Here is a 12,304-nt window from a genome sequence, read left to right as displayed (position 1 = left end):
TGCCTATGATGGACCACTCTGAGAGCATGTCAGGAGGACATCTCTTGATCAGCTGCTTGTATCTTTCTAAAGCTTCATAGAGGGATTCACCTTCTCTTTGTATGAAGATTTGAACTTCTACTCTAATCTTGCTCATCCTTTGAGAAGGAAAGAACTTAGCCAGAAAAGCATTAACCAGCTTTTTCCAAGAGTCAAGACTCTCTCTTGGTTGGGCATCCAACCAGAACTTAGCTCTGTCTCTTAAACAAAGAGAAAGAGCATAATCTTGTAGACTTCAGGATTAACTCCATTGGTCTTTACAGTATCATAGATCTGTAAGAATTCAGCTAATAACTGATATGGGTCTTCCATTGGAAGTCCATGGAATTTGCAGTTCTGCTGTAAAAGAGAGACTAACTGAGGCTTAAGCTCAAAATTGTTAGCTCCAATGGCAGGTACAACAATGCTTCTGCCATAAAAGTCAGAGGTAGGCATGGTGAAGTCACCAAAGATCTTTCAAGGCTCCTCTTGAGGTTCGGCCATGTCTCCCTGTTCTTGTTCAAAACTTTTTGAAAGGTCTCTTCCGGAGTGTTGTGCTTTAGCTTGTTGTAAACGCCTCCTCAGAGTCTTCTCAGGCTCAGGATCAGGAGTCAAGAGGGATTCTTTATCCCTGTTCCTGGTCATAAACAAGAAGAAAAGAAAAAAGAAGAAAAGAAGAAGACTATCTATGCCAATAGGCAAGAAGCTACTCCTTAGAGTGAGATGTGAAGAAAGAAGGAGAAGAAAGAAAAGAAAAAAGGAGAAAGCTTTTTGTGCCACTTGGATCAAAGAGCTTCCAGTTAGATGTGAAGAAGAAAGAAAAGAAGATAAAGAAGTGAAGATGGAAGAAGGGAGAGAAGTAGAATTCGAATAATATAGATGTGAGAAGAAGAGCAATATAAATAGAAAAAGTAAATAAGAATTAAATTATTTTTATTTTTATTTATTAATTAATTAATTTTCAAAAATTAGGTTATTAATTTAAAAAGAATTTAAAATTTAAATGTCAAATTTTCGAAAATAGAAGAGAGAGAAGAGGAAGAAGTTTTCGGAAATTAAGAGGAGAGGAGTTAGTTAGGTAGTTTTGAAAAAGAAGAAAGAGAAGAAGGAGAGATGTTTTTGAAAATTAAGGAAGAGGAGAGTTAGTTAGGTAGTTTTGAAAAAGAAGAGAGAGAAGATAAGATATTATTTTCGAAAATTAAAGAGAGAAGAGTTAGTTAGGTAGTTTTGAAAAAGATGAGAGATAGAAGATAAGATATTAATTAAAAAGATTTGAATTTAAAATAAGATAGAAGATAAGGTGAGAAAATATTTGAAATTAAAATTTGAAATTAGAAAAATATAAGATAAGAAATTAAAAAGATTTGAAAAATATTTTAAAAAGATAAGATTTTGAAATTTGATTTTGAAAAGATTTAATTTTAAAAAGTGAAATTTTAATTTTAAAAATTTAAAGTTTGAAAAAGATAAGATAAATTTTTTTTGAATTTTGAAAAAGATAAGAAAAAGATAAGATTTTTGAAAAAAGATATGATTTTTATTTTTGAAAAGATTTGATTTTTGAAAACTTGACAACTAAGATATGATAAGATAAAGTTTTAAAATCAAAATCTGAATTTTTTTGGTTAATTTTCGAAAATTATGTTAAAATTAAGTTAGAAAAGATATTTTTTATTTTTGAATTTATTGATGAAAGAGAAAAACAAGTAACTGACACAAGACTAAAAATTTTTAGATCTAATGTCCTTAATTTTCGAAAATTTTGGAGGGAAACACAAGGGGACACCAAACTTAAAAATTTTAAGATCAAACACAAGGAAGACTCAAGAACACTTTGAATACTAACTAAGAACATTTAGAACAAAATTTAAAGACTCAAAAAACACAAGAACATAAAAAGAACACCAAACTTAAAAGCTTTAGAAAACCGGACACAATATTTGAAAAACCAAAGAAAAATAACAAGAAGACACCAAACTTAAAGACTTGACACAAGATTTAAACAAAGAAAAATTATTTTTGAAAATTTTTAGAAAGAAAGACTCAAAGGAACACAAATTACCAAGAACATAAGCCAAAGCTGTAACCAATTGAGCAAAGAAAATAGAAATATTTTTGAAAAACCCTTTTTTTTAATTTTCGAAAAAAATAGAGAGGGAAAAATAAAAATAAAACACTCAACAAGAACACAAGACTCAAACAAAGAAAAAAAATTAAACAAATAAAACAAAAAATATTTTTGAAGAACTTTTTAATTTTTTCGAAAATTAGAAGAAGAAAACAAAAATAAAAGACTCAAATAAAATAAAAATTACCTGATCTAGGGAGAAAGACAATCCATCAGTTTGTCCAAACTCAACAATTCCTGGCAACGGCGCCAAAAACTTGGTGCGCGTACGCAAACCCAACACTTCCGTATGGCAGTACCAGTAAGTGCATTGGGTCGTCCAAAGAATACCTGAGTGAGTCAGGGTCGATCCTACGAGGATTGTGGTTTGAAGCAAGCTATGACTATCTTGTGGTCGATCCTACCAGTATGACTTTGTTTGCGGATTTGGCTTGTCCATTGGCCTGAGGGTGTTCTAACGACGTGAATTTGTGCTTTATCTTAAGGTTGGCCACCAAATTTCTGAAGGTCAAGTCGATAAATTGAGTTCCATTGTCTGTGGTGATGGAGTGGAAAACTCCAAACCTTGTGACAATGTTCTTGTAGAGAAACTTCCGACTTCTTTGGCTCGTGATGGTTGCTAATGGTTCCACCTTGATCCACTTAGTAAAATAGTTGATCCCCACTTTGAGGTATTTTACTTGTCCTGGAGCTTGAGGAAATGGTCCAAAGAGATCGAGTCCTCACTTTGCGAATGGCCATAGTGAGGTGACATTGATAAGCTCTTTGAGAGCCGCAACATGGAAGTTGGTATGCTTTTGGCAAGGCGGGCATTTTTTAACAAACTTAGCCACTTCTCTTTTTAAGGTCGGCCAAAAGAAGTCGGCCCAGATACCTTCTTGGCTAGTGACTAGGCTCTCAAGTGGTTCTCACATATGCTATTTATGTACTTCCTCTAGGACCTCCTTTGTATTAAAGGTCGGGACGTACTTTAGGAGATGTGTTGATATCCCTCTTTTGTATAGAACATTGTGAACCAAGGTATAATTTTAAGCTCCCCTTATGAGTCTTCGAGCCTCATTTTTTATCTTCAAGAATAATATCAAATTTAAGGTAATTGACTAATAGGGGTCATCTATCCTAAATTTTGGTTGGATATGACCATTATATCTGAGTTGTCCTCTCCCTTTGATACTGATGGTGTGTGAAAAGTTTCCTGGATGAGACATCTATTGTTGCCCCTTGGCTTGGTGCTGGCTAATTTGGAGAGAGCATCTGCTCGGGCATCTGATTTCGGAGTTATGTGTCGGACCTCTCTTTTTCGAGAACTGTGCTAGTTATTCCCGTGCTTCATCTAGATACTTCTTTATGTTGGGATCTTTGCCTTGATAAGTGCCATTAATTTGTGAGGTTATCACTTGGGAGTCACTAAACATTATCAACCTTTGTGCCCCCTACTTCTTTAGCCAGCTTCAAGCCAGCAAACAAGGCTTCATATTCAGCTTGGTTATTAGAAGCAGGAAACTCAAACCTTAACGAAAGTTTTATCCGAGTTCCTTGCTCACTTTCTAGGATGATACCCGCTCTACTGCCAACTGTATTGGATGACCCGTCTACATGCTCTAAGTTGTCAGGCTTCCATGACTTTCGGTGTATCCGGCCACAAAGTCGGCGAGGTACTGAGATTTGATTGCTATCTGAACTTCATATTTCAAATCAAACTAAGACAGTTCTACAGCCCATTGTAGATCTTTTCTGCTAGGTCCATCTTTTGTAGAATGTTCTTCCTTGGTTGATTAGTATGAACCTTTATAGTGTGAGTCTGGAAATAAGGTCGGATCCTTTGGGAGGTAAGGATAAGAGCATACGTGAACTTTTTTATCTTTTGGTAGTTTAACTCTGCTCCTTGTAAGGCTTTGCTGACAAAGTAATTAAATAGGTCGGGTGAGTATGGAGGGTTGACCCAGAAATACTTTGAAGCCTTGAAAGGCTTGTTCGTATTCCGGGGTCCACTCAAATTGATTCTCCTTTCTTATAATCAAATATAATGGTAGGGACTTCAACGCTGATCTTGCCAAGAATCTGGATAGTGCTACCAACCTTCCATTTAGTTGTTGGACTTCTTTGGAACAAGTTGTGCTCTTCATCTCTAGTGTGGCTCTACACTTATTTGAGTTTGTCTCTATACCTCTTTGAGTTAGCATGAATTCTAAGAGCTTCCCGGCCTCCATCGCAAAGGTGCATTTTAAGGGGTTTAGTCTCATCTCATGCTTCCTTATCGTGGAAAATACCTCGGAGAGGTCGGACATGAGATCTAAGTTGTCTTAAGTTTTGACAAGCATGTCGTCTGCATATACTTCCATGAGTTTTTCTAAGTGGGAGAAAAACACCTTGTTCATCAGTCGTTGATATGTGGCTTCGACATTCTTTAATCCAAAAGAAATTATTACATAACAATAGTTAGCTTTGGGAGTGATGAAAGAGGTCTTTTCTTAGTCTGACTTATACATCAGGATTTGGTTATATCCTAAGTATGTGTCCTTAAAGGACAGGTACCGATAACTTGAGGCCAAGTTGACCAAAGCATTGATGTTTGGGAGAGGGTATAGTTCCTTGCGACAAGCCTCGTTGATGTCGGTGTAGTCGTCACGCATCCTCCATTTTCCATTTTGCTTCTTTACCAGAACCACGTTAGCTAGCATAATGGATACTTGACTTCTCTTATGAAGCCGGCTTCCAATAACGCTTGCACTTGTTCTTCCACCTTGTATCCTTTCGGGTCCAAATTTTTGACATTTTTGCTGAATAGATCTGGAACCAAGGTAGATAGCGAGCTTTTGAGACATCAAGTCAGGATCTATACCAGGCATGTCGAAGGCTTTCCAAGCGAAGAGATCGGAGTTTCGTCGTAGGAGGTCAACGAGCTGTGCTTTCAGTCCTCCTTCTAGGTTAGTCCCTATATTAGTTATTTTTTTGGGATGATATCTGATTTGGACTTCTTCTACCTTTCCTCCAGGTTGGGGGCGTAGTTTTTCCCGATTTCGACTTCTTCTACCATGGCGTAGTTCTTCCCCGGAAACGGCGCCAATGTTCCGAGGGTTACCTGAAATGGTGATTTGGGTTTGAACGTAAGGTCCAGACTCCTTGTGAGGCAGTAACCCACTTGTTCTTGTGCTGAGGTGCTGTCCTCCAAGAGACTCCTATGCTTATATTAGTAAGAGCTTTAAGTAGATTTTTAGTAGGTTAGAATGTGAATATACCTGAGGGGTGTCAGTGTATTTATAGTAGAGTCAATAATCACTTTTTGGGTAGTTTCACTTTTATTGGTGGATAACTGTTCCCTTTATCTTGGGAGTTTGCTAGATTCCATCTTTTAGTGGAGATAGAGATAGTAGGAGAGATTTGGGGAGGCAATTTACTTATGTGGATAAGTAAAACTAGACCTTCTTATCGTGTCTGACCTCTTAGAAGGTTGGGTAAGTAGAGGAGGCCACCCTTGATGGGCCTTTATCCTTAATGGGCCTTGCTTTATTGTGGGTTAGGATATAAACAAGTACTAACAGTATAACTATAAAAATACAAAAAAAAAGAATACCAAAAATCTCTACTATAAGGAATACAAAGATGATCAAATTAAAAATACTAAGAGAAAAAAAACTAACTAAATTAACTAACAAAATTAAAATACCTAAAACATTAACTAAATTAATAAAGTCTAAACAACTAAACTAATTATTTACTTAAAATACAAGAGAAAAAAAATACTAATATGAAAATCCAAAGCACCAGCTATGTGTCAAGTGTCATTTAGTCTGTTGATGTTTTTGTCGCGTTCATATTGTTGGGGCTATGTGTATTTTAGGAACTCCAACTTAAACTCTTATAAAGTATGAAAATAGTAAAAACTATTGAAATGAACACAAATTCAATTATGAACACATCTCGAATACTGAGTCACCAATTAGTAAATTTTATATTTATTTAATTTAAATAAAAAATCTATAAAAGACCACTTTTACAAAAAGATTGTGAGAAGAAGTCCCTGTTAACTACGGAGACTAGATCTTCGATAGACAAGAAAAGAAAAAAAATTGGAAGTGATAAGTCTTTTAGTTATCTTTTTTTTAAGAAGAATCTTATTGACTTTTTGAATTTATTCTCTTGTAAAAGAAATTTATTTGTTTGTTAGTAATAAATTTAATATTTATTATTTAAAATATTTAATGTGTATACTTTTTATATTTAATTAGGTAATAGATCTTTGTATAAATAAAAATAATTAATTTTTATATTTAATATTTAAAAATAATATTTTTTATATATTAAAATATAATTAGATATTTGTATAAAAAAATTTATATTAATAATTATAAAATTAACTCAATATAATTGGATATAATATAAGAAGTAATGGTGCACAAATTTTAGAGAAAAAATTGAGTAAATTTTTTTTTACTAAGGAAAGAATGTCATGTAATATATTTTGCTTGCTAAATTAATAATAGGTTATAGATTATAAATAGTGAGAATAGTAGAGAAAATGATAGAGAATTAGAGAGGGATAGAAAATGGAAGAGGGAAAAAGAGAAAGATGCAGAGAAAATGGGGGGAGAAAAAAAACTAATTGTAATTGTAATTGTAATAATCAAGGTTGTAAGAATCGAATCGGTTAAGTAACTGGTTCAGTAATTTAATAGTTTAATCGGAATTGAACCGATTTGATTAAATATATAATAAAATTTATTTAAAAAAATTAACTCTCCCATATGTAAATTTCTATAAGTCAATCAAGCACTCTCCAAAACATCCAAAACATGTATTAATCCTAAGAATCACAAACATAATTCAACCAAATTATATGAAGTCATATAGTAAATTCAATACAGATTTATGGCAATACTTTTATTTTGAATCAATAACAGCAAAACAACAATTCACCAAAACAAATACAACAGATTGAATTTAAAAATTAATCTCAGCCGAATTAATAAATTAAACAATTGAATTTATAACTCAATTTCAGCAGAATTAATTCAATATGAACGGATTGAATTCAAATAAAAATTCAAAACATTAATATCTCAAAATTCAGCAGAATAATCAATATACATCATATGCATGTTCAAAATAAATTTCAAACTTCAGAGAGATAGAGTCAGAGAGATAGAAACAGGGAGAGTTAGAGACTGAGACGTGAGACCTGAGAGGGTTGAAGCAGAGACTAGAGACTTGAGACACGATGAAAGGTAGTCGCTTCGACTGCGAGACTACACACGAAGAAGAGAAGCAACGACAGAGAAGCTACGACAGTGAGACACAGTTTAGAGCATAAAAGCAGAAACGATGCCAGCTAGGAGGGGAGAAGCAGAAACGACGAGGAGGGGAGAAGCAGAAACAACGAGGAGGGGAGAAGCAGTGACAACGCAGGGCGAGGAGTAGAGAAGCGGCGACGACCCACGGTGAGAGCAGCGAAGCAGCGACGACCCACGGTGACAGAGAGAGCTCAAATAGAGAGGGCGACAGAGAGAAAAGGGTCCGGTGATGGGTTTGAGCTCAAAAGTGGGATGGTGGGTAGTGGCTGTTCTTCGAATTCGAAGAGAAGAGAGGATTGGGTGGGATTAGGGTTTTTTGCTGGTGTGAGAGAGAAAGGGATGGGGTGGGGTGCTATCAATTATCAGCTTCAATTTTTTTTCTTCCTCAGCGTCAAAACGACGCCGTTTGGTGGATTTGGGAAAAACCAGTCATTGCAAAAACTCAACCGGTTCAGCGATTAACCACCAGTTCGACTGATTTTTTCACCAATTTAAAACGGTTTTGGAAATAGATCGGATCAACTAGATGACCGGTTCTCGGTTAATCCGATTGAACCGATCTGTCTGATCCGTTTTCAGAACATTGGTAATGATTATAATTGTAATGAGAGTATCATATAATATATTTTGATTGTCAAAATAATAATAATAATAATAATAATAATATTAATAATAATAATAATAATAATAATAATAATAATAATAATAATAATAATAATAATAATAATAGGTTAAAGAGAGATAGGAGAGGGAAAGAGCAATAGAGGTAGAGAGATAGAGTGAATAAAAGAGGAAGAAATATACAAAAGAGAAGAAGGAAAAAGGAGAGATCTCTTTTCAAATAGAAAAATTTTAATTCAATTACAATAAAAAAGTATCTTATAAAACTAGTAATTTATAATATAATAGATACATCATATATTCATGTATCTTTTTTTCTTTTCGGTCGCTGAAACAAAAAAAAGAGTTAAAGAGTAAAGGATTGAAATTTAAAAGTCTTGATTCTTATTTTTAACTTTTTTTTAATACTTAAAGAGTAAAAAAAATAAATATAGATGTTAATTTTTAAAATACTAAAAAGGTAAAATTTTTTTTTATTTACATATTAGGAGAATAAAGAGAGAGATGAGTAAGAATTTTAAATCATTTTTCTAATAAAAAATTTCAAGCTAATGATCCTCTGCGGTTAGAGGTTTAGGATTTAGAATGTTAAAGATTTATGGAAGACTCTGTAGTTAAGAGTAGGCTAGCTCCCAAAGAAGGAATTGAGAAAGCCAATAGTATGAGTTCTTGGTCTCAGTAGATGTCTCTGTAAAAGTGGCACACTGAAACTCGATCAATGCGAGTCTGTGTAACAAATAACTTAGGTTATTCATGCACGACTGAAAACAAACTAATCAGTAATCACCTGTTAACTATTCTCATTTCTCTCGATCCATATTATTCAAGATTTTGTCCAATAAAAAATATTTTTAATATTATTTTCAATTATATTAGTTATAATTATAGTTTGACTCTCACAGTAATAATCATTCATTTAGAATCAGATTGCAAAGGATTATTTAGTTTAAAACTTTAAATATCTTTTAAATTTTACTATTTTTTCATCAATTTGTACGTGTTCTGTCAAAAATGATTTATATTTTTGGAAAGGAAGGGTTTAAAAGAATTTAACCGCCAAGCCCAAACTAGTTTTCAACTTCCATTCCATGTATTAAGTTTCAATCCGAAAAACGAACAGAGGAATGGTACTTCAAGTTCTAGAGCCTAACGGTAATAAAGTGACTAATCAAGTAATCATACTTTGAAATCAAATCATACGTGTACAGGTTTATGACTCATCGGTGCCATTTACATGTTCATCTTAACCTCTAAATTAGATTACCCAACTTTCAAATACCAATAAATTAATAACATCAGAGTAGGGCTTGGACGAAGGGACTTTCTTTTTACAAGGACAAAACATAAACAAATACTAAAGTACTAATCACCAAGACAAGAAGCATAATTGTTCCAGTTCCTGATCTTTAGAAGTAAAAGGGTTGTACGTGCCCTTAATTAAATATCATGCTTTTACACAGCAGTTGAAGTAGCTGAGGAAGCTCCTCCTTGCCTGTAATTCAAACATAAACGCATAAGTCAGCCACCACAAATATGAAATAACAAAACAATACATGAAAGGAGCTGTTTTTTTATTTTATTTTATTTTTTGATGAATGTTAACGACCAGTAATTTTGGTATTTTGTAATCATCAATTGATCATTAATAATATTTTTAATAGTGTGAAATTATATCTAATAGTAAGAAATTACTCACTTTTATTTTAATAGTTAAATACTAACCAAAAAACACAATAGTGATTGGCCCTAGACTTTTCCTTATTTTTTTATTTCCAAGTTCCAACATTAGAAGACGTAATATGATATGAGATATGACGAGGCGTCCAATGCCGACCACAGATTTTTCTATATACTAGTTTGTTTATGACCACATATGAGTTGGAGATTATCTCCAAGGACGCTACGACCCATACGCCATAAACAACCTGTCACTATTTTATGAGTCAACCAATGACGAACCAAGTTGCCCCAAACAGTCATTGCATGTGCAGCAACTAGAACTGTGTCTTGCCTTGGTATGAATTATGATTGGATTTGTTTTTTAAGCGTAAAAGATAACTTTTATTAATTATTTTTAATTTTTAATAAAAAATGAAAATGTATAAGAAAAATATATGCAAAAAAATATTGTACATAATATACAATATTACTTTAAGAAAACCAAACCAACACATCCATAAAACCAGCTAATCATCTATTGGTCCCACAATATAATTCCCTATAATTAATAATCCAACGTGTACTTTTTTTTATTTATTTACAATTCTCCAGAGTCCAGAGCATGCATTAATCAAGGAAGGCAATGGACGACAAGACAACAAGTGTTTGTTATTAACCAGTTGGCGCCGACCTTACTTGGCTTAGTTGTTATTTTTTCCTTAATGCTATTGTAGTTGTTATTATTATTTATATTTATTCAACGTTTCGTATTTGTCTCCTTGCTAAAAGCATTTCCTCCCCCCCCCCCCCCCCAAACACATTGTTCCTGACACTAAGTGATGTTTATCATTAATTAAAAAAATGGAGGATGAAGACCCCACAGTAACCAAAATTGGATATATTAATGTGGTAGAGTTACAAAAACATATAGAGCGCCCGCCACGGATTTGTGTTAGTATATTCAATTTTCATATTCTCTTATCTTGAAATTGTTTGTGAATTGATGACCACACTATCATTCTCAGTGAAGAACAGACCGAGAATTAAACAAGATTAGTTATTAGTGAATACTGAATTAAAATGAAATAAAGAAATTAAACAGGGCGAGAATCTTACCGTTGGAGAGTTTGTCTGGTGATAATGGGGGTGCTGGTGTACAGGCTCAGTGTGGCTTGCGTTTGTAGTGGTAGTGGCTGAAGCCACGAGCTCTTCTTCGTTTCCAAGACTTGCCCTTGAAAGATTTGTCTTGTTTTGTTTCCTCATTTCCCTGATTTTTGAGAAATCTAGTGAGTAGTCAGGCACTCCACCCTTTTGATCCCAGTCACCAAACTGTGGCACTGATAACCAAGGAGCATTTTTCTACATTCACCACTTTTACAAGTTAGCTGCTTCTCAGTTAAGAAAAAGTTTTAGGGTACAGAGAAGTGAAAAATAGTGTGGATTAGCATTTACAGCTTCTATAGAAAAATTAAAAATCCTTCTTCTAACCACAACGACAGAGGAAAAAGAACGACTCAAATTTTGAAACATCATAATACCAAAATACAAACTGATCAATTAATTAACGGATCGGACTGAAGTTTTAGAATGACGAGCACCGAGAACAACGGTGAGAGATCAGAGACAGAGTACATGGCCAAATACTAACTAATTAATAGTCCCTAAACGCGTGCTAATAACTACAATTAATGGAATCAACTTTGGTTGGTCAAATGGTACCCTCAGGTATCTCCTATCCTTAAACAAGTGATAAGAATTCGAATTTCAGATTGTATATACGACAACTCATTAGCTAAGACAAACTTTAAATGAAATTCAGATTCATGATATCTTAGAAATTGAACTGCCGAAATTGGGGGATATGGTGGGACAACAAAAAAAACTAAGATTAATCTTCACAGAATAAGACTATGTTTGAAAATTCAGAGCAAGACTCTGTTGAGTTGAGCTACAGCCCTGTCAACTTCATTACACAAAAACTGACTCCTATACAAGAGACTGAATTCACCATATGGACACAGAAACATGAATTTTTCACTTTGATTAGTTTTCCATACCTCGTTTTCTTAGCAACCAAACACAACAACGTCTCAAGTTTGGAGAGAAAAAAGAGAGTGTGAGAATTAAGGTACCTCTTTACTTTGCTCCATGAAAGATTTCAGATATTTTCAGATCTTGTTAGAGAGTTAAGACTAACGAGCGAGAGGCTTTAGATTTTTCTAAACTTATGCTGCGATCATAGTCGTAGCTCTTAGCCATCTTGTTTTGGCGTTTCCATTTATATCTATCTATACTAATACTATTCTAAGTTTTATTACGAAAATGCCACTATTCTACGCGCTATGTTAGTTGCCTAGTTGGAGTAGGATACTACCCTAATATATCTTTTCCTGGCCATCTATTTTTGAAATTTTAAATTTATCTTCTTTTGTTATTTTTTATTTTTTATTAAATATAATAAAAAAAAGAAAACTATTACTTTACCATACTTAGATTTAACGTGAGAATAATTACTCCATATAAGACAACAACTGTACATTATACACTTTATCAAAAATAGAAATAAGTATTATATTACTAGTTGCAT

The 12,304-nt window shown here is 33.6% G+C and overlaps 1 protein-coding gene across 1 annotated transcript; it reads right to left on the bottom strand.

The window, feature by feature from the left end:
• Positions 1-9,219: 9,219 nt before the first annotated feature.
• Positions 9,220-12,064, bottom strand: LOC107604826 (uncharacterized). Its single transcript, XM_016306525.3, has 3 exons — positions 11,850-12,064; positions 10,834-11,076; positions 9,220-9,550 (listed from the first exon to the last, which is right to left on the bottom strand). The coding sequence occupies exons 1-3, from the start codon at positions 11,865-11,867 to the stop codon at positions 9,503-9,505; spliced, it is 309 nt and encodes a 102-aa protein (XP_016162011.1). The 5' UTR covers positions 11,868-12,064; the 3' UTR covers positions 9,220-9,502.
• Positions 12,065-12,304: the final 240 nt, after the last annotated feature.

The sequence above is a fragment of the Arachis ipaensis genome, chromosome B6 (genome assembly GCF_059453495.1).
Source record: "Arachis ipaensis isolate K30076 ecotype BB chromosome B6, ASM5945349v1, whole genome shotgun sequence".
Classification (NCBI taxonomy): domain Eukaryota; kingdom Viridiplantae; phylum Streptophyta; class Magnoliopsida; order Fabales; family Fabaceae; genus Arachis; species Arachis ipaensis.
Note: the sequence above shows the minus strand (reverse complement) of the source record. Positions and strands in the feature narration are given on the sequence as shown.

Coding starts and splice junctions, on each gene's coding strand:
- LOC107604826 (XM_016306525.3), bottom strand. Junction 9,551..10,833: donor ACCAGACAAACTCTCCAACG/GTAAGATTCTCG, acceptor TTTGAATTACAG/GCAAGGAGGAGCTTCCTCAG.